Source organism: Pseudomyrmex gracilis, unplaced genomic scaffold (genome assembly GCF_002006095.1).
Source record: "Pseudomyrmex gracilis isolate BER0280 unplaced genomic scaffold, ASM200609v1 scaffold_114, whole genome shotgun sequence".
Taxonomy (NCBI): domain Eukaryota; kingdom Metazoa; phylum Arthropoda; class Insecta; order Hymenoptera; family Formicidae; genus Pseudomyrmex; species Pseudomyrmex gracilis.
The window spans coordinates 123,269-146,841 of record NW_018020698.1 but is presented as its reverse complement, the minus strand read 5'-3'; the positions used below and the strand labels follow the sequence as shown (position 1 = coordinate 146,841).

Below are 23,573 nucleotides of genomic sequence, written 5' to 3'. Positions count from 1 at the left end.
TCGAAACATATTTCAAGAAAAATAAATAAAAACCCCGACTAATGGTTATATGGCCGCTTGATCATTTCCGACCTTCCGCAACGTCTGAAAATGAAATCGCTCCAATGAAAGTTATTATCCTTCCGAACTCACGGCTGTGCGCGCGGGAATGTACAATACACACAGGGTGAATCATAAATTCCCCGCGTTTTTCCTCTCGCGTCTGCAAATTTCTCTCTACTTACTCTCTATATTTAATACGAAAGTAGCGCCATTGCTCGACGAGTGTGTTAATTACATGCATATATTTAATGCCGCTTGTTACGAGAACGCGCCAAGTATTAAAATCGCTCGGTTAATACGAGAGCGATTCCGAATCCCGAGCGCGCGCGATTATCCCGAGCACGCGGAAAAGCGGCGTTTCCGCGAGTTTCGAGCGAGGGGGGCGGGCGGGCGATTAATCGACGCGGTTTTTCTCGCCGCGGGGCCGTGGCGATCTGATTTCGCGCGTGCACGCACGCGTGTACACACAACGCGAGTGGATGCAGATGTGCGGCGACGATGTGTGTGTGTGTGTGCGCGCGCGCGCGCGCGCGTGTGTGTCTCGATCGTGTGACGGTGCCTGCACACGATAGTCCGGGTCGGCCGGACTGCCGTGATCCATAATGACGACCGGTCGTCGGGTGGCGGTCTTGTGTGTACACGTGGGGCTGGCATGGCAACGGGGTCGATAAATACCCCGGCACGGCACCGACTTCCGATTTCATCGTCGACGCCGCCGTGCCCGTCGTAACGCGCGCCGCCACATACCGCCCGCGCAATGCCCTGTAATTCGGTCTTAACGTTGGCATTAACCGGCGCGTTTTCTTCGCAACGCCCCGTGTGGCTCCCCCTCCCCACCCCACCCCCGAAAGAGGCACAACAGACCGCTTGTCCGCGTTATTTCGAAACCATGGCGATTTCATGGCGTTACCCAATCCGCCGCGAGCTTGCGCGATCTTGTTGCCGCTCCCGCTCTCACTCGGAAGTGATGGATCGATTGTCGTCCTTTACGGGGAAACTTCGTAACGTAATCGTAATACGTATACGTCGTCGTAGCGTCCTTCCGCTACGAGTTTCAAAGGCGAACGTTCACCTCCAATTCCGACGATGTTCACCACGTTTCTTCGCGACCACTTGTTTGTGTTTCCGTTTAAACAAAATATAAAGCGCAAATACCATCCGGATCACCATTGCGTTTGATTTCTATTTTTATACATCACGATTCGACGCAAGAAGCGTATACTCCTCGCAGCTCAGAAAAACTACGTCACGCAAGCGTACTTATGACCTATGACGCACAAGTTTCGCCGGATCGATAGGTCGTTCAAAAAAAATTGGGAACTGATTTATACCGATTTATACCGATTCATTCGGAATTCCGTTCCAACGCACAGAATTATTTTGTTTTTTTTTTCTTGTTTTTTATTTTGAAAATGTCGCTTGAATTTTCTTTGGCGAGATACGATATCTCTGTACTTATCGCGGTTAGAAATCGGCGACGAACTTCGAAAGAAAAAAAAGAAAAAAGAAACACGTGATACCGTGGCAACAAGCCCCGCATTTAAAACCTGCCGCTATATGCCGTCTTATCGGTGCGACAGGTGCGCAACCTCCTTCTCCTCCTCCTCTTCGAGAAAACGTGTGGGCGTCTACGCGCGAAACCGTATGTAGCGCCGCGATAAGCCGCGGCTTTTTTCTTTTAATCGCAACACGTCCGGCAACATCCGATACCTCGACCTCGATATACGTAACTTCAATCCCGCCCGTTATATTCTCTAAGGACAAAGTCAAGAAGGGAGATCGCGGTTTCGAATGACGTCACCGCTCGACGGATTTAAACTCTGTGCTCCGGCAAAAATCTTGAATATTAAACCGAATCTGAATTCTGATTCAGCTTGAATCGCCGGTTTATGCAAATGCAACGGCAACTTCCGTAAATTCTCTTGCAGACTCTCGTCTTACGTTATATACTTGCAAAACAACAATGTCAAAACAATGTCACGTCTCGAATCTTATTTTGGGAGTGAACACACAACAGTCTCGATTTTTACAAATCACAAATATATGTACATACGGATTTTTAATCTGTTTAATTTATTGCACAGAGGACACGGCGTGAACAAAGGTGTGTGAAAGGTGAAAAGTGCGATCGCATATTATGTTTGAGTTGATCATTTTATTGTTTGCTTCGAAGAGAAGAGAAATACAGTCACATCTGATCTTTGAGCGATCTTTGGATTACAGATTATATATCCTACAAAAACATTATTTTTCACTGCATAATTTACATGTTGTTATCTTCACTACGTATCGCTCTCGCTCTTTCTTTCTCTCTCTCTCTCTCTCTCTCTCTCTCTCTCTCTCTCTCTCTTTCCACACGACAGACCTATTTTAACGCTACGATCGATACAATCATGTATAGAGTATCTCAATGTACACTTCTGGCGAGTGTATCGTTGCCGCACGAAACAATGTAAACTGATTTTCATCGCATTTCGCGGCGAAAATCTACTTCGCGGTTCTTTGGAAATCAATGAGTCAGCTCGTTATAGCTCAGAAAGACAACCCGAGTTGCTTCTCGCGAAAATCGATTTCGTTCGAGTTGCAAACAATAGCGATTGGGATTGCAATGTCGGACCCCCGGCGAGAGTCGCTTAATCCGCGAGTCGTCGTCGATAATCTGCTTCTAGCGAGAAAGTCGCCTCGCGCCGGGGGCAATTATATTGGTCGTCGTCGTCGATGGGAAAAAGGATTCGTTCGTTCTTAATCAGCCGCGTCGGCAAAGGCGAGCAATAATTGCGGCGACGGAAGCAGCTGTTGCCGCCGCAGCAGCAACCGATCCGATGCATCTACTTTCGCTGCCGGTCGGGGATAGGGCGTAGGACGGACACGCTCGACGGACTCCAAGGCTAATGATCCATGGCGTCTGGTGATATCATTACGGATCGCTTCGCTCGCGAAGCAAAACCTTACGGCGCGCGATGACGAAGAACCACGGGACGAGGACTCGCTCGTGTTCGCGAAATCGAAACGGGGCAATTTTTCGCGCCGCGACGATCTCCGTAATGATATTCCGCTTCCAGACCGCCATGCTACGTTCGCAGTTACGTCTGTTTTGTCGTGCATTTCGAAAAATATCGAGTTACATAATACGCGCGCGCGCGCGCGCGGTAAATTTCTTTTTTTTTTTCAACGATATTCGCGACTTATAAATAATATCTCAGGATCACACAAGCGATGTCGACGGTGTTCCGGTGAATTTCAGGATGATCCTTCGATGATCCGGTATCCAGCAAGTGATGGCATTGGATGATCCACGATTACACACTGCACATCTGTGAATTCTTCCAGTGCCAAGACCCGCCAGAACCCTCGCAGCAAACGTTGATTCTCCCCGTGATTCTCTCCTCGACGCAAATCTTCTTCCTTTTTGCGATCTGAAGTAATCTTACAAGTTAACGTTTTTTTTTCTTTGCTTCGATACGAAGACTTTGTTCAGAAAAAAAAAACAAATCTATCATCTGAGTATTTGCGAAAGCGATATTCCGATTTGCGGTAAAAAAAAAAAAAACGACCTACTTTAGCGCGTCAGTCGTTCAGTGAGGTAATATGTCCGAGGAAACGAGCGCGCACAAAGAACGAGCGAAGAAGAAAACGAAGGCAAGAAAACGAGCAAGGTCTTGCGCGACGACCATTTTTGGCGTGACCGACACGTTTTCTTACGTAACGTTACGGATTCGCGAGAATCCGTGCACAAAAGCTCCTTGATAATGTTTCGCAGAAAATGTTTTATTTATTCAAGGGAAGACAAGACGTGCCACTTCGGCGCAACCTTAGAGACCGAGAGACATTTGTTATGAATATTTTGTTGAAACATCTCTCGCTCGTAATTTCGTCGATTGTAAAAATCGAAGAAACATAATTCAGAAGAAATACAAAACACCGCCAGTTCAATTTCGTCGTCTCGTAATTGTGACAAAATAATTGTTTTTAAAACAAATCACGTGTCCCAAGGGTGACAGAAACGGACAACAATCACGGTTCGGTGTGCAATGTCGCAACATTAATTACCGATTGCACAAGCATTGCATCGCAGCACTCCATTCGATCGCAACAATACCGGCGAGGCCGTCGTGATCGTCCCGAGAGCGTGGCTAAAATATACTATACCATTACGAAATGGTATCCGTTCTTTTTTTTTTTGCTACACGACAGGACAAACGGATCGTATCCGGGCGGACGATACTTGTAAAACTCGCTATCCGCCGATCGAACTCGTGATTGCGGGTTTCCTATCGACTCTCGGGTCGGTAAACTCTCTTTTCTCGGGTTGACGTCAAATGTTACACCACGGCCGGGGCCCGTAATAAGGGACTTCATTACCTTATTATATTCATATAACTCATTCCATTCGGAAACTGGTTTTCTCTGCGCTGCGAACTTTCGATTTCGTTTTCCAGGCAGTGACGCGTTCCGCCCGCTGCCCTCCTGTTACTTCCAGTCGGAAATCAGAAAATACTCTGATTGAAATTTTCCAAATACAATCTTTTATACGTAGAAAAATTTTTGTTCTGACATTACACGACGAAAGAATACAAACCTTGGTAGCCTCGCTTGTATTTTTATTCTCGGAAATAAAAAACGGAAATTGGTTTTTTTCAATCAATTTCGCGCTTCGAAATTTGTAACGTACTGCTAAAATTTACACCGGTAAATCAATCAGTTCTTACTTTTCGCGTTGAAAGAATAAAAACGTGCGGAATAAAATCTCCAAAAGAGAGAAATAGGACACAGAAAAGTTGCGAAAATAACCGAGCGCCGCGACATGACAAAGCGTATAAACGTCGTCCGATCGCCTACTTCGGGTGGAAAATGAATTATGCAACGGCACACGAGAGGGAGAGAAAGAGAGATATGTATAGAAGCGTCTCTTAACCTATAAATCGATACTAGTATATATTCCGAAATATTCGGGAGCGAGAATAATGATTGCGCGCGCGCGCGCGCGCGTCAAAGCAACGTCAATCTAAATTCCAAATGGAACTCTCCGCTACGAGCGATCGAACGCGCGATTTGCCAGCAGCGAGAGAGGCTATAATATACCCCCGAAGCAACGTGTATAAAACTTTGAAGCTACGGACTCCCAACGTCCGTTCACCACGTGTCTGTACGTTACACGTGTCGAAACCGCCGTTCGTTCTTCCGCTTACGCGCGCACGTTGCTTTTTTACTTACGTATTCACATCGGGTTTTTTTTTCCGGCCGTTAAACGCGCGCAAGGAGAAATTCTCTCTCTTTGAAAAAAAATTCCCGAGAATATTCCCGAAAAAAAAAAAACATTTGCGCCTCTGACAAATCCTGAGAACGCAAATCTCGAGAAATATCAATCGTGTTTTTTCTCCCATTTGCGAATTTCTTCGCGATTTTACCTGTCGATTGTTGCATTGCGATTGATATTTGATATTCGAAAATCTGCGCGCGCGTGAAAGAGAGAAAATTCGATGAAAACGTTGCTCTCTCACGTGTTTATGTTTTCTCGGCGTAAATTCGGCGCAAGAGAAATTTAACTTAACACACATGGTCGCGGAAATAATCGTTTTTTTTTTTTTTTTTTTTCACGTTTCGCAAGATACTTTTACGCGATCGATTTCGTTGCTAAGCTCTTCGAGAATCCTTCGGATTTTACGCCGCGTGGGAAAAGTGTAACACTGACGGGGAGGGAAGAAAAAAAATACCTCACACAGGCACGACAGCGCACCGGCCGAGCGCGGCGCGCGTACTGAGCACGAAAAAGCGCATGTGGTTCCGCTCTCGCCCTCTCCGGTCGATTCGTCTAAATAACGCCAGGGCTTCCCCGTCCGTCCGATTCCACGGAAACAACGTGCGACACTGACGAACGGTTTTTCTGACCGGCGCTCTTTCCTCTTCTTCCCCGTCTCCGGCGCTCTCAGCCCGACTCTTCTCTCCCGCTCGTGTTTCCTCTTCCGTCTGTCGACCCCCTGTTGTTCTCTCGTGCTCATCTGCTACCCGCGACTTTCGGCCGTCGTCGACCGGCCGAGACTGACGACGGGGCGACCGGCACACCGAGTGCGGGGGTGCTCGTTCGCCGCGCGCGACTGCGCCCCCTTTTTCGAGCGTTCTCCCCGGGTGCTCCCTCCCCTGCGACGCGCGAACACGGAGGAAGGGTTGCGCCGCGGCCGTCGTCATTAGACTCTCCGACCGATACCGCCCCCTCCCGTCGACGATACGGAGGGATAATTTCGGAAAAGACGTTTCTTGCTTCGCGACTCCGCTCCGTGATTTTTGTCGAGTTAATCAAGAGGTTTGTTTAAGTCTTATACTTATGACCCGATAAAAATATCGGGGTTTTCGCGCGAAATATTGAGGCAATGAATATGCGAGCGAGAATTGAAACGTTTGTGTGCGAAAGAATCTAAAAACAAAGAATCTAAACATATAATATGTGTTAAACAACAATATAATTAATACACGTAATATGTAAGATCTTCTTTAGTTGGAATTTAATTATTTAAATAATAGAAAGTGCTTGGTAAAATATGATAAGTTTCGTTAATTAAATTTACACTTCTATATGGAAATTTATACACGTAATAACATCGCGATACTAAGTCTGTGTTGGAGCGCGCGATCTTTTCAAGCATTTTGTTTGTCAACGGATATCGATTTTTTCTTTTCACATTTTTCATAATCGTTTTGAATTCGACTTATCGATAAGCAATCAATACATCGAGTAGGGAAAAAACTATTTTGTCTCTTCTGTACGACCGCACAGCGTACAATCTCAAGAAAATCGTGAGAATTCTCAGCCGTTGTGTAACGATTATTCGAAAATACAAATATAGCCAAAATATGTAAAATATAAATTTCAATTTCCCCATATAAAATAATAATTATACTAAGTGGCGTAAAAAATTAAAAAAAAAAAAAATCTGATAAAAAGCAAAGTTGAAGAATAGATGCGGTAGAACACATTTTGCACGAAGCATTGAAAGAAAATTGAATGAAAGTGTTGTGTCATCCCCGTAGGAAAGTTACCGCTGCGGATAAATTTATTACCTTCCGTTGCATCACCTGCATTATCAATTTAATAAGACGATAATATCTACGTCTGAATGATTTACAACACGTGTGTAGTATTACATCGCGCCGCACCGAATAACTTGACTTTCAACGTGGGAAGTTTAAAGTCTCGTTTGATCATGTGAAAAAAAAATAAATAAAAAGAGCGCGGTGTGTGTAGTTTCTTATTTCGCAGTTCATTTCAAAGTTTTACGATATCAAATATGTTTTTTTTTTTTTTTTTTTTACTACACGAATACATAGACACACGTAAGTCAGCGTCGTCGTAAGTTTTGAAACATAATATTTCTTGATTTGATATTCATATATGCTCGAACCTCTATACGGACACACACATGCCGTGGCAACATATGGTTAGTGTCGATCAAAAAGCAAGATATGTCCTGCATGCGGCACAAACTTTTTAAATTTCCGGTCATGTATTACGGACAAACGCGGACCATTTTTCGACTATCGATCGCGATCGCGGCGACAGCCGGGTTTGCAACCTTCGTAACAAAACAAAAAAAATTCGACATGAAATTCAAACGGGCGCAGAAAATCGAGCAGAAATTCGGGTCGAGAAAACTGGAACGTGTGCGTTCCGCCCACACCTATCGCCGATCGATACTAACACGTCGCTTAGACCACTACTACCACAGGCGTAATCAATACGGGCTGATGTATCTGGAATAAGAGAGTGAAAGAGCGCTCGTAGGAAACGGAGGAATCGTAAAGCCGCGGGACGGCGAAACATGAGCGATAAATTGTCGCCGGCGGACACTGGAGATTACACGTTTCGAATGGCTGTCATAAAACGGTTTCCTGCGGGAGAAAATTGTTCGTCCGCGCAAGGAAATCTTTGCGCGCTTCGCGCATACGCACACACGAACGCGGTTTGTCAGCCGCGTCTAAAGTAACGCGGCTGACAAACCGCGGTGACAAATCTCTGTACACACAAGCGCGTTTCGAAACCTCCGCCAACGGAGGATTTTTAGAACAAGATTCTTGACGGATTTTTTAAACACTCGCGATCTCTTCTGCTAGAATATTAAAAAAAAAAAAAAAAACATTTTGCAGCAAATTTTTCTCAAAATAATTAGAAAAATCGATTATCGATTATCGTAATACATTTAGATTTATTTGTACAGTCACACACATCTCAAGAATATAAAAATAAAAGTTTCTATTTCTATAAGATTTATATCGTATACAATTGTATAAAAATAATTTGTGCTATTTTCCAATATATATACAGGGTGTCCGACAATTACTTTAAAATCTCTCGCAGGCAGGTAGGAATAAAACTGAGTCGCAAAGTCTTGAACCATTTTTTTCTATTACATATAATAAAGAAGTAGTTATTGAATAAATCAAGCCAATCAGCGCCAACCTTTGGCCGAACGCACGTCAGTGAACCACGCGCCTGGTGTGCGTGAGCGCTCCGCGCGGCTCACTTACGTGCGCCCGGCCAAAGGTCGGCGCTGATTGGCTTGATTTATTCAATAATTACACCTTTATTATATGTAATAGAAAAAAACCATGGTTCAGGACTTTTCGACTCAGTTTTACTCCTTCTACCTGCCTGCGAGAGATTTTACACTAATTGTCGGACACCCTGTATATATATATATCGACTGAGTGAAGCTTTCAGCTTTGATTTAAAGCTTTGCCGATGACACCGCGCGCGTGTTTTGTATCTACATTCTATTTATTTTCTAAAATTTTATTTGTTTCGAAATGTTCGTGAATTTTTTTAAACTTTTCCACAATGTTGTTAACAATTTAGACTTCTCCCGCCTGAGACACGAACGAACGAAGAGGACATTGAGTCGCGAGACAACAACAAATATCATTGCCATCGGCCGTCAAAGATAGCGCCGTTTTACCGACCACGGATAGACTTAGAAACGAAATATAGAACATAACGCGCGGCACAATATTACAGAACACAATATTACGGAAAGCCTTTGTACTACGTGCGATGTAAATCATCGCGATATCGTTGTCATTATTCGCATTGCGAATGAACCTGCCAGTTCACGTGATCGATGAACCGACGTGCGGTGCGCTACGGTTTCCATCACCTGTTGCATAATCGTCTCGCAAAAGTTTGTCGATCGAAAATGAAAAGATGCTGGACCGACGAGCGAGCGTGACTTTGCACCTGCTGAGAACACGCGATAGAGAGTCATCGAAGAAGAATCACTTCTCTCTCTGTCTGTCTCTCTCTCTCTTTCTCTCTCTCTTTTTCTCTCTGTTGGGAATCGCGCGAGAGGAACGATTCTAACGGTGCTGCGAATTCGCCCGGACGACTCACCACCGCCTCTCCTTTGGAGTCTAACGCGATTCAACTGATGCTTCCGTTCACAGTTGCTTCTCGTGCAGAAGCTCGCGCAACCTGAGAACCCGTTCACTGTTTTAACGTTAGATTTTGCATACTAAGAAGTTAGCGAGAGATAAAACATTTATTAACGTTGAAAAGAAGCAACCGCTTCGCGTTCTCTCGTGGCAAAGATATTTGTCAGTGACGATATGTTGTTTTTTTTTTTTTTTTCATGATTCGCCTGTCCATTTTCGTCGACGTGACGTTTATTGGTCCGCAAAAGCTCATTTACCTTTGCGTTTGGCGTACAATGGCGTTGGAAACGCACCGGACTAGCTTCGGAAGATAGCTAGAGTTCGTCGTCTCCGCGCGCGCGCAATATCTGTATCATTAAATCGCATCGATAAAAATGATAATCCCGTTATAGACGGGACCGCGCGCGCGCGCGCGCGTCGTTGTTTGTATCGCACAAAACAGGTGCGTAACGAGCGCGTATTGCAAAATTGACGCTCACATTATGGAAATAACGCGGCGAAGAATAGAATGGTGGTGGGTCGTTATCTCCTGGTCGCGTGCTATCGTCCGATATTGACCAATCGTAACCTACATTAGAACAGACGTGTGCGGATATCGCGATATTGCGAAATACGACGCGAGCGCGCGCAGTCGCGAGCAGGTTGCAGAAGGAGATTAGAAAGCGCGTGCTAAGAAGAGGAAAAAACGTGAAAGATTAAATTGCATTAGAACGAAAAACGCGCGTTAGGAAATAAAACGCACAGCGACACTTCAAAGACTTGTCAATTTGTTTTTGTTTTTTCCGAGATTTTTTTTTCAAGACCAACTGAAAGATTGTGAAACAATGTCGCCGCGCAGAAGATCCAAATTAATCTTGTTACACTCAGTCAAGTAAAAAAAAAAGTGACAAATTTTAACAATTTGAACAATCAAACAAGTATCTCGTGGATCGCTGACTGCAGGTTACCGAACTACAGTTCAATTACCTCACGAGTATCAACAACCAAAATAAAAAAAAAACAAAAAAAGACACACTCACAAAAAGACAAGCGTAACGATATTGTAAAGAAAGCAGAAGACTTAAAAGAATAAAAAAGCCGTGAAAATGAGCGTGTAGAAAATGCAAAATTGAGAATACACGCGAAATTGCGCGTTTGTGTAAAAGGATAAATTATATAAAATGTGAATAGGAGTCACGCCAACCGAAGAGACGGAAGACGATCGAAAGCAAAAAGCTTATGTCACGACGTGTGAAGAAAATAAATGTGCGGCCAGAAGAGAGGAGAATAAAAGGTGACAAAAGATCGGGACCGTTAGGCAAACGTACGAGAGGATAAAAGCGAGTAGGACAGAAACGAAGAGAAGAGAAAGGGGAAAAGAGAGATTGAAAGAGAACGAGTAAGAGTGAGCGGAGCGAAGTTGCGGTTGAAGGGAAAATGAGCGGACGATCGACAGGTGCCGTGAAGAATTTCCGCGGCGATACTTTATGGCGCGCGATCGTCCCGTTCGTCTCTAACGGGTGGTCGCGTCCAACAACCAAGCGCGAATTTTACGCAACGTGACGATCCGCGAGAACGAACGTTGACGCGAACGTCGGGAGCGCGTGCAGTACCAACAGTGCGATAAAATAAAGTGGTGTGTGAAGTAATATCGTCGCTAACGTGAGCGTCATCGAGAATTGACTTACGCGCGATTACATGTCAGTCGCGAAGCCCAAGCCTGTTACTCGAGCGAAACTCGATCTCGCTAATACGCGTATAAATATAATGCGCGCGTATTAAAATGATATACTAAGACGATGTTTTCTCTCCTCGACAAAAACGAGGAAGGATATTTAAACACGTTCGATGAGAAAGGTTTTTAGAATCTTATTGAGATAGAGTAAAATCTTATATCAGAAAAAACAAAGTGTAAATAATCACAATCGATTCTTTCAATATTGACTGTTGCCACTTTTATCTCGACGCTGATTGGACGTTTCTTAGGATGTGTTTCTCGATGTCGTACATATCAAGACGCACGGCAAGTGCCTCTTATACGCGAAATTTGTGCGATGATTGAGAAGTGAGAAGATTTTCATGAAGCAATATCTCGAGAACGACTGAATCAATTACTTTTGTTTTAGTCTAAATCGCTTTAAAACAAAACACTAAAAATTCTAAAAAACACTAAGTATTCTTGCGTTTTTTAAAATCACGTGACAGAGAAGAAAGGAAAAACACAGTCAGTGATCACGTGACTACAGTCACGTGACTATAAATATATATAATATATAATATAATATATATACTAATATTATATATAATATTATATACTATATATTATGTATATAATTTATTATAAATTTAATAATATTATACTTTATATTGTATTATATGTATTATATATATACTACGGTAAGGTCACTAACCTTGATCACGTAACTATGGTAAGGTCATTGACCTTGGCCACGTGACTACGCTAAGGTCATTGACCTTGGTCACGTGATTAAAATAAAAATAATAGTAGCGTGCGCGCAGCACGCGCCTGTGTTGTGCTAGTATTAAAAAAAGATTCAGGTCAAAGGGTCACTGGAGGATTATCCAAACGCGGACGATCGTGTGTTCAAATATTTATTGTGTTGTAATGTTAAAGTACAATAAATAAATATACGGCTCTGTGTCAAGTATGTGCGAAATACATTTAGGTAAATTAACTTACACCGCAGAAAATTCGAATTTAATAAAACACGAATTCTAAAATTCATGTAAGACGCTACTTTGCAACTCTCTTTGCTTCTTTTTTCTCAATGTTAAAATATTTATTATGTTTCAAATATTAAAGCGCCGCATCTGCCGCGCGTCTCCTGGAAATTGAATTTTTTAAATATTAATTTTGTTTATACGTCGCAAATAAAATATCGCGCATAGAAAATATATCGTTTATTACTTGGCTGAAAATAAAGACACACTGACAGTAAAATTCGCGCACGCGTCGATCTTTCGTCGGTTTGATAAACCTCTGCATCAATACTTGTCTGTCCGCGCAGCTTCCCCGCGAGTCGAAGATTCGAGCGCGGAGAGCGCGCGCGAGCAAGTTCAAGGGCCGCGAACGAGATCCCACACTGTGAAAAACGCTTTCTCCTCTGTGCAGTAAGTACTTCCACTCACGTACCGGGTGCTCGCGGAATTTCAATTCGCGACACGGCGATTTGCATGTGACTTTTTTCTTTGCTTTTCTTTCGAGCTCGCGCGCGAAGTCTCGTCGTTTTAATTTCAGATTCGAACCGCGCGCTGCCCTCGATCTTCACGGGTGCGATGAGCTAACACGCGACGATGAGCAACAGCAATGATTTCGAGGCGCCGATTCCGCATATCGCGCTCGAGGCATCGGAGAATGCGCGCGCTACGCCGTTAACGTTACACAGCCGCACGCGAAAACTAACGTTTCGGCGAACAAAGCGTTGAAAAGTGCCGTTAACGATGAAATCGCTGAATGCGCGATGAGCGGTTCGGCTACAAGTTTAGAGGAACGCGATATTTTTTTTAACCAAGCCAAGATCGGTTCTCTCGGCACGGAGTTCAAACGTCCGTGTAACGGTCGTTAATTACTTTTTTACGTAATAACGCGCGCGATGCGGTTCGATACCGCTGTTACGATTAACGCGAGTAACGCGGCGATAATTGCTCTTCCCCCCCCCCCGCTCCCGGTTGCATTGTACTCGTTCCCGTCATTACTTTCTCCACCGTGATTATCATCTCTCGTGATTAGCAGTCACGTGGCGACTTCGACCTCTCGCCGAACGAGAAAGAGACGTTTCTCGCAACGTTCATCGCGATGCAACGCGTCGTTACATGTGCGTAACATGCAAACCAAAAGAATATATCAGATCTGATAAGAACGAAGGGAAGGACTTTCTATGCTTTCCAATGTACCGGGAATAAATTTCGTCTACGCTAATAGCGCTTTAATTTATGCAATCTTCCTGCACGAGTCAGAATGGAAAGGCGTATATGTCGAGCTCAGAAGCGATCCGTCCGTGTTTTACATGGGAAAATACACTCGCGGTTCGCTCAGCTGACGGAAAGAAAAGTGAAACCGATGATGTGGTGATGACGACGATGATGATGATGATGATGATGATGACGACGACGAACGACGGGAATATAAACATCAAATAAAGGACGTCGCTCATCGCTCGATCGGCTATAGAGAGAGAAAGTTAAAGGACACTCGCGACGAACGTGATTTTCGTCGCGCGCGAGAAATGAGCGCGCGTCTCCGGTAATTCGCGCGCGGACGGATATTTATGGGCCAGACGCGGAGAGATTACCCGACCGACTGATGCGGAAATAACGATCGAAAGTTTCGCGTTTTACGAACGAACGGGCCATTAGGTAGGTCTCGCGAACCGGGATTTTAACGTCCGTAACGAGCGAGCGCGATTCTTGGCTGCGATTCCGCGAGGTTCCTCGGCACGACACACAATGCCCGCGCAAGCAGCTTCGTTTTCGCGAACTTGTCGGAGAGTGAAATTCGCGAGTTTCGCGCTTGATCTCCCGCACGTTCTCGCGAAAATTGATTTGTTTGAAATTGATCTCATTGAGAAAGTATGATTGTTTCGCGACGTACTATATAACCAATCGAAAATATAACACAATTTTATTTCGTACATTAATTAAATCTAATGATGTTTGTTTTTTTTTCTTTTGCGTTAAATCTTGAAAAACACAAAAGTGACCTACCACAATGGATGATGACAAATTACATCGGGATGACTAATTATTACGGTTATCGTTAAACGAGTTTCGTCGCGCAAAATAAATTATTGTACACGATATCTCTCAGTTTATCGCAGCGCACAATCTGTGATAAATTCTAACGAACAACAACACCTGAGATAACAAGAAAACTAAAACTAACACGTTTGTGTTAGTTTTATATATATATATATATATATGTAAAAATAATTGTTTATATAAAACAGACTGTAATAAATTGTTTCTCAATCGAGAATATGTTTTCAAACAACAACTGAGCAACTTGTCAAAATACACACCGCATTATATAAACCGCACAGGTAAGCGTCGAGCTGTTTGCTTTTGGAAACAGCAACGTAAACACAAGTCGAGTCAGCGAGGGAAGATCTGTGCGCGCAAGCATCCGCAATGTACATCGCAAAAATATGCGGAATATCTGTTTACTGACCTGACGACGACGATTTTTCCTCAAATCGTCGACGCGGAATCGCGAGACGATAAAAATCCTCCTCCTCCTTCTCCTCCTTCTCCTCGTCGTCGAACGTCCTTTCGCTCGCGTTGTCCGAAACGGCGACGAGATTAGTTCGCCGTCGGCTATTTCGAGTTTCCTTCTCTCGAGAAAGAGATCTTATTCTCGACGAGGACGATCACCATTCACCAGCGCGAAGAAACGCTTCAAAACACAGAATGAGACGCGCGTCGAATCGGTCTCGCGTGTCGCACCTCTCTCCGGTTATACTTCCTTCGCTCCGATATCCCGTCCGCTTTTGTATCGTCGTTCTTTTGAGAACTCGACGCGCGTGACCGAAGGAGCAGCTCCACAAAGAAGAAGATCCGAGAGAAAGCGGAGACGCCGCGCGAGCAGCGTCTAATCGACGGGATACCGTTTTAACGAACCTCCGCGCGCTTTAATAAGCTCGCTCGTGCAAGCAATCGACAATGATCTGTCAGTTTGACGTGCGCGCGACGTTATCGCGCTGTTCAATAGATAATAAAGGTATCTTCGGGAGCGATTCTATCTCTCTGTCTCTCTCTCTCTCTCTCTCTCTGTCTTGTCCACGGGATACTCCGTGTTTTATGTCACACCCTAATGATCTTCTAATTACTTCTGTATACAAAGCACGTATTGTCTAAGCAAAGAAGAATCACAAACATACATATATCCTTCTGTCTATGTGTGGTCACTCGAACGTCGCGAGGAGTCCGTTAAAGAGATCGCGCATTGGACTTTCTGGTCTTTCGAAGTCTCGAGACTTTTCCGAGACCTCGCGCGTCTCTCTCCGACAGCTCGTTTATCTACACTACGTGGATGTTTGCGCGGATGATTCACGGATTTTTGTTGACGCAATCTGTTATTATATCGCGCTCGAAGAGAACGCACACGTATACACACCACGTGTGTTCTATTTACACGCGCGACTGATTCCCTTTTTCAAAAAAGCGCGACAAAGAACGGCAAAGAGCGCGCGCGCGTCTCGTATATTTTTCGTTACCCGCGGGTAAAAAAACAAAAAAAACAAAAAAAAAAAAATTCGCGATCGTGACTCGGGGGATCGACGCGGAGTAATCGTTCGCCGGAGATCGCGTTCGATAAATTGCCCGATCGGGACTACGCGCGATAAACGTCGTTATCGCGTGCGATGCGAAAAACGTTATCGTTCGGCACGAACGAAGATACGGCGAGCGCGACGTGACGGCGACGCGACGCTCCGCATCCGAGCGTGTGTCCGAAGCCTCTGTTTGTCGCGGTAAATGGCGCGTAAATCCAGACCTCCTCTCCGCGCGCGTACGTACGTACGTACGTACGTACGTGCATCGACCTGAAGCCGAACGCGGATCCACCTTCTTCCTCGTCCCTGACCCGCGCAACCGGCGGCCTCGATGATTCACGTCGGAAGCCAATTCCCTCGACAATCAACGAAAGTTCACACACACGCGCGCGCGCGCGCGCGGAAAATCCTTTCTCGCTTCTTCTTCTTCTTCTTCGCTTGATTATCAAAAAAAAGATCGCGCGTATTGTCGACGCGATTGGAGAAAAATCACGCGCGAATCTCAAAACAAAACGAGATTACGTTCCGCGAGATATCTTCTTCTTCTCGCTGCTCTGTTCGATCGCACGTGACATTCGTCTAGAGTCTTTTTCTCGAATTGTTCGGAACGGGTGATCGTCATGAGAAAATCATTCCGCAACGGAGTGTCGGAAATCCTCTCGATGACGGAAGATTACCGCGTAAGCGGATCTGTGGATGTCGTGAGCGAGACGCTTCTCGTCCTCTGTCGAATCATTCACGGAGATTAAAGCGGAGAGAGAGATTGCGTTTCGTCGAAGGTGCCCCGCCGGATGATGAGATTCGATTACGACGCATTCACGTCAGTTGTGAACACTTAATAATCCACGGAGCGTGTATAACGTGTGCGTAACTCTTCTACCGAGAGATAAGTGCAATCGAGAACGATGAGAGGAGAGTACTTGTGCTTCTCTCTCTCTCTCTCTCTATCTCTTTCTGTCCCCGTAAGAGATCTCGCCGATCTCAAATGCGCGCACGTGGAGCGCGAACACGAACAGTCAGTTTTTTTTTTTTTTTTTCCGACAATTTCCCGATAGCGCGCAAGCTTCAACAAGCGTCGCAAGTTACTTATGAAATCGATTCTCCGACACGATCCATCGATCGCGAAGTGCGCGCGAGTCGATTAACGCGCGCTATCAACGATGCGTTTCGATCTTCGTGCGCACATTCACAGCACGTTTTACTATCGCGCGAACACACACTTTAAATCTCTCGTGTATAAACTACTTATACTACGCGAAATCGGTTTTCCGTTCGGAAACAAAGCGCGACGGCGCTCAACGATCCGAGCATCGATCGCCGATCTTTCGCGCGCGACGATCGGCTACGGCGCGCATGTTCGCGGGAACATTGTCGAAAACGGTTTTTGTTTTGGAAAATACCGGAAAACTTGGACGTAATACCGAGAGCGAACCGTGGGCGAACTCTCTTTCTCTCTCTTTTTCGAGGATAAAACGCGCGGAACGATAAACCGTGAGCGCACACACGGCGAAGGTAAGAGCGGTTTTCGAACAACTACGTGCCGGTCGGAAGGCGGCGTTTCTTTCTCCCCTGCATCGTGCATCGGTTCGCCGCAGAGAGAGGGAAATGGCGAAACGATGGTAGGAGTGCTGCAGAGCGAAATCCGCCGCGGAAGGGATACACGAGCGAGGGATCTGTGATGCCCTTGTGGTGATGTCCATCGAGAGATCGGTGGTTCCCTCGTCTGATTTTCCTCGTGTTCATCATGAAAATCCAAGTAATTTGGAAAAAAAGTTCTGCAATATTTTGTTCGAAAGCTTTTTAATTAAAAACAAAAAAACCACAATTTGTTTTTTTCTAAAAACGCGTGATTATCTGACTCTTGATTTACAAAAGCTTGAGTTTGCAAAATGAAAGTACTTTAGAATGTAATTTCGAAGAAGAAATCGTGGTTGATGAAGTATCCGGTTTCACAAATAAAATGATCGTTGGCAGGACGAAATGCATTTCGCAGGCGGAGAAACGTTACAGACGGCGTGCACCGAAGGCACAATTTTACGCGCAACTGAGCCGAGTAACCCCCTCCGACTGTCAGTTGGTTCCTGTCTAAAGCAACAGGTGCTCGTCAACCGCTGCCATGTGGTCGCGCGGGAACGCGAGGCAGAACGTCCTTCTTCGCCGCTGAACGTCGAACACGAGAGAATCGTCATTAATCTTCTTTTTTTAAATTTTCTTCCGAATTATTTTCTCGACGTTCTTTTTTTTTTTTTTTTTAATTGCGTCCAATTATCGCCAACGGTCCGTAAATTAAAGTTCGCTTCCTTTACAAAAACACTTGGTTTTTGTTTTTATCGTATGAAGGTGGTCGTAAATAAAAAATTGTCCACTGCTTCCTTACCAATCCTTTAATTGTTCATATATTGTTTGCTGGGAGGGATTTACAGGTGTACACATTAAATGGGATTATTAACACCTATGCGAGAGCGAAACCTCCCTTCGCTTGGGGAGGGAAGGTGCACAGCTGAGTCGCACAAGTCTACAAATGATAATAATCTTAAATACGCGTTTTCGTTATAGTGTTGTTGGTTTTTTTTTTTTTTTTTACATACTACTTATATGATAAATCTCGGTATAGACTCCGCATCTCTATCACGCGCACGGTAGACAGATATATATATTATATATATATATTATATAAAACATCGTATCGTACAAAATAGTAATAGTATCACCTATACGATTTCGTTCCAACGGATAACTCGCTACGCACGGTCCCGTGATTGCAATCATCGAGATTTACTCTCTCCCGCGTTTATTCTCTCTTCCGGATTGTGCGCGACAATTTTCTACGAACAAACACAAATCTCGCGACTTGGGAGAAATTAAATGTTCTTTTGTGGTCCTTTGTATCTCTCCCAAAAGGTTCTTTCGTGTTGTTTTTTTTTTTTGTTTTCTAATATGAATGCGTAAAGAAAACCGATCGATTTAAGTATTCGATGTCATGATTATTATTATTATTATTATTATTATATTATTATTATCATTAAAATACCGTACGTAGCGGTTTGTTAATGGAAATAAAATACGAAACTTAATAACGATAGTCGGTTCTCTCTATGTACGTATGTACAGAAACGTAATACAGGGCGCGAAGTGACGCGCGTTTTTTTTTTTTTTTTTTTTTTCGTTTTGTCGAAGTTGGACAACAATCGGTCTGAGAAAAAAAAATCTAATCTCAAAATTATCGCGAAATCAGTTCAAAGCGCCAAAGAGAAAGAACGTCTAAATTTCTTCACGCGCGAGCGTCTTTTTGTATACAAGGGCAAAAATAAAAATTTGTTTATTTATAAATACAGACGTTCTTCCTTCCGCAATTTTTTCTTCTCTCAAATGTTTCGTGCGACAGAGTCACTTCGCGGTTGTAGCCTGTACACACACATATACGTGCAGTAGTTTCTCGCTCTTGGATGTCAATTTGCCATTTTTCACCTTCACGCTCACGGTCTTGCTTTGCTCTTGATTTTCGCATAAACATTGATGACAGATTACGAGAAACTACTGTACCTTCGCAAGAATTTTGACCGAAGGGAGTGTTAGTTTGCTTTTGTACTGTAAATCGTTACAATAAATAAATTCTCGTTTACGAGGACAGGATAAAAACGAACGAACGAAGTGAAAAACTGAAAAAGGCGGGGCGGGGGGTGGGGGAGACATTGTAATTATGATTCACAAGTTTTATTAAACAAATTAAATACAAAAGATAAATTTTCTGTTGCTTGCTTGTCCGCGTTATGTAGACGAATATAATATCTCGAGGTTATAAATAATTAAAACAACAGAACGAGACGTGATTATAAATTAAGAAAAAAAAAAAAAAAGAAAGAAACGACGAGCGAAAGAAGGTGTGTGCGGTGTCAACTTTTTTGTTTTCCAAACCATTCTCGCCATATGACGATTGTACTTGTTTCTTGCGAACGTAATGTTCTCTAAAAAAAAGAACAGAGCGCGAATTATCCATCTTGTCCAGGCTCTTCTTACAATATACGAGACTTGTACCCGTCGCGCATATCTAACGCGCGCGTGTGGATATCTTAAAACAACATGTAAAATATTCAATATATATTTTCTACCAAGAATCCTGCATCCTTTCCGAGAGTTCAGGTATCTCGCGTGACAGTTTTTGCGAAATTTTACACATTTTCGTCGCACACGAATGTCACACAAAACGTAAAGCGTTTTTTTTTTCTTATTTAGATCTTTCTCTGTATTTAATCCTACAAAAAAAAAAGCGGTTTTAAAATACAGGATAACGATGTGACAGCAAAAATGAAGAGAGAGCGCACAAGTGTTTTCGATAATAGTCGATAAAATCCCCATCGGTTTTCTCTCAGATAAAAATTATAAATGCACGTGGAATTAAACAGAGCCTGGTTAATTAAACGCCCGAAATGCACAAAAAATGTATTGCGATGAAAGAAGACATGATGATTAAAAAGGAAAAAAAAAACAAAATGAATCCGTCGGTTTTGAAAGAAAGAAAAATGAAAACTCTTCTAGTTTTAGCTCTCTAGTTTTTGACGCTGCATTACGAAGAGAACCTTAAATACACCAGTAAATACACTTAAAACTTTCTCCTCGAAAAAACGTGGGATATTAATATTTAAAAGTCGTATTAGGATATGTACAAAGAGATATAATATATATATATATATGTATATATATATATGTGTGTATATATATATATACGAATATATGCAGTAAATATAATATAATGAATTTCCGTTTCCCGAGAGACCGAGCCGAGGGATCGATCCTTCCTCTCGATCTTTCAGGATTCGCTAGACACTACCGTCGAAGAGTAACACAGTCTTCGTGGACTTCGAGAGAGATTGGTCTTTTATAGTAAAAAAGAAGAAACATTTTTTAATGCAAACGAAAATTGCAAGTGTGATGACACACAATAATGTATAACAACTAACGGCAGTTTTTTTTTGTTGAATTCGAGACTCTTGATTTTCCTCTCTTTTTTTCCTTTTGTTAAAAAAAATGGTCACACGGAAGTGGAAGGCATATCGAGGGATGTAAAGATTCGGCAAGACGAAGTAATTGGAATGTAATTAATGGTAGAGATTTGAGTCTCATCCATAAAAGTACTGTGTTGATCCTCGATACTTAATAATCTCTCTCTCTCTCTCTCTCTCTCTCTTTCTTTCTCTTGCTTTCTTACGTACACATTCACACTCTCTTTCATACTCTCTCTATTTCTCTCTCTCTCTCTCTCTCTCTCTCTCTCTCTCTCTCTCTCTCTCTCTCTCTCTTTCTCTCTCTCTCGCTTTCGTTTTCCGCAGACTTGGCAATCGCAAAAACGGTGCCCGAGTAATTTAGGCCCTCTTTGCTGAACGCGTATCGTAACACATTCGTCGTGCACGCACGAATTACACAGTTTTTTTTTCCGTTTTTTTTTTTTAAATATAATACTCGTAAAAGGACTCAAGTCTCGTGTGAGTGGACAAGAGCGTATATCTGCACCTATGTACTCGTACACATGCATGTGCCTGTGTGTGTATATAATATGTAATATACATGAATATATATATAAATCTACGATATAATAAAGTTAAACCGCGCTTCTCTCACATCGACATGTAAAATAGCAAAACCTTTGTCTTTTTTTTTTTTATCCCCCTTTTTTACCCTCGAATTCTACGACGAGATGCGACGACCCGAAGAGATTTCTTTCGCACGCTGCAAGTAAAGCTAAAAAAAGAAACCAAAGTATCGATAAAAATAACGAAGAATGTAATCTGACGATACCGGACGAAGTATCGAAAACCTAAAAAAAAAAAACTGAAATCGCGAGGAAACGACAACTTGCTTGCAAGTTAAAAATTGTCATGTGTTCCACACACACAAAGAAAACGAAACGAGATACGATCCCGCGTAACGTGTGAGAACGAGGAAACGATCGCACGCTGCAATGTGAAAACCTGTTAACTCGATCGGACTCGATGATAATCCTCTTCTTTTCGAGAAAAACTTTTTTTTCGTTTGTTTAACCTCTCATCGACATCAAAAAACTTTAAAAACTCGGCGGAAAAAACACATAAAACTTTTATCTCGTAAAATCCGAACGCTATCTCAAAGCCGGATGTTAGTAATTGGAAACATTTTTAAAAGCAAGCGCGCTTGTAAAAAAAAAAAAACGGATCAACCGGTTTGCGAATAACGACGAAAATTTAATAGTTGCGAGTGTCATCATTTTTTTTTTTTTTCTTATCGATATACAAGAGACGAATTTTTGTTTTAATTTCTTACATCTGTATAATACCAGTGGAACGCCAATCAACGTTAAACGAGAATCAACTGCACGTGATCTTCAAACACTTCTCGCTGAGTCTCTTTGTGTGTCATTCCTTTGTAATCCCCCTGTGTGTTCCTCCTAAAATACTATATATATATATATATATATATATATATATATATATATATATATGTGTATGTATATATATATATATATAACTCGCTACGCTATTTACACCAACTTACGCTACTACGGGATATTAAAGATATTAGTCTATCAAGTATATATTACAGGACATGCCATCATCCGTATTCTTTTGTTTTCTGGCGACACGAAGTATATATAACATCTTTGGACTCGATTTTTATTACACATTTATATAGAATAATTACGACCGCTCTCTTTCTCGCCCTCCGTCTCTTAAATCCCGTGACGCGCGCTCACGTGAGCGCATCTATCGCTCTTAGAAGCGCCTCTCTTCAGTCTAATAAAAGAAAAGTACTCTCTCCTACTGCGCGTCTTCTCACCCGGCATTCGTCAGTTATTATTTGTCATTATTTTTGTTTGTTTGTTGTTCCGCAGTGCCGAATAAAACGGTACACGCGTCGCACGAATACTTTCACGCTTGAGATTCTCAGTTGTTCAAAATCTTCAACATTTTTTGTCGTCGCGGGCACTCTTGGAAGACACAAGCGCTCTGCTTAAACAAGAATAAACGCAGTTTTCTCTCTCGCACAGTATACAAAGTACACACACACATATATATATATAATATATATATATATATATAAATGAATATTCCCTACGCAGCAAAAGGGACTCGAAAGACAGTCGACAAACATACGAACGTCTTTAAACGGGTCGTTGGATTAGAATGCGACACGAATGCGAATGATTACATTCACGGTTACAGAGAGAAAAAATCTAATCGCGTGTGTCGCGCGTTTTTCTTCCCCGCGTTCTCTTTCCGTAATAGATCGCACGCACGCACGCACGCACGCACGCACACACGCACACACACACATACATACTCATATACACATCGTCACAAGGAAACGATTTCTCTTTTGACCGCGTAAAAAAGAAACGGGGTATATGACAAAATTAACTAAACGGTAACCGAAATTCTCGGCGAAATTCGTGGACCACTTTAAACCGCCGACACTTGGGCGTCGTCGTCATCTGCAACATTTCAAAATGTCGTTTAAGTAAGTGACACATCACGAAGCGTGTGTGAAATATCGCGCGTGATGAAACAGAGCACGAGGGACTCTAATCTAGATCAAAAGAAAAAAAATGTCCGTGTGCAATTTCATTCGATTTAACATTTAACGGAAGTAGAGCGAAAAAATATGACGAAAATATTTCTGGATTTGAACGGAAAATATAACGAGTATGTAAAAATCACTTAAAAAGTAAAATATACCGTCGGAAAATTTCACGTCGAATGGCAAAGCATGTTTTTTATAAAAAATATATCTCGTACACGTTTGTATTTTTTTTTGTGTAAATGTTCAGAGTCCCTCGCGCTGATGCAACGTCCGCAAACAAAGGAAATTTGT

The 23,573-nt window shown here is 42.9% G+C and overlaps 2 protein-coding genes across 12 annotated transcripts in view; both read right to left on the bottom strand.

Annotated features, from left to right (window-relative positions):
- LOC109856328 overlaps positions 1–15,854 on the bottom strand; it is a 104,281-nt gene extending 88,427 nt beyond the window's left edge. The window contains exon 1 of the mRNA XM_020431458.1: positions 14,630–15,854. The gene's annotated coding sequence lies outside the window, so the exon portion shown is untranslated. The remainder of the gene's footprint in view (positions 1–14,629) is intronic.
- A 3,019-nt stretch (positions 15,855–18,873) lies between these two features.
- LOC109856330 (rap guanine nucleotide exchange factor 2-like) overlaps positions 18,874–23,573 on the bottom strand; it is a 71,552-nt gene continuing 66,852 nt past the window's right edge. For all 11 annotated transcript variants that reach the window (XM_020431466.1, XM_020431459.1, XM_020431465.1 and 8 more), the window contains one exon: positions 18,874–23,193. In XM_020431466.1, coding sequence (XP_020287055.1) covers positions 23,162–23,193 — 32 coding nt within the window. In that variant the 3' untranslated portion in view covers positions 18,874–23,161. The remainder of the gene's footprint in view (positions 23,194–23,573) is intronic.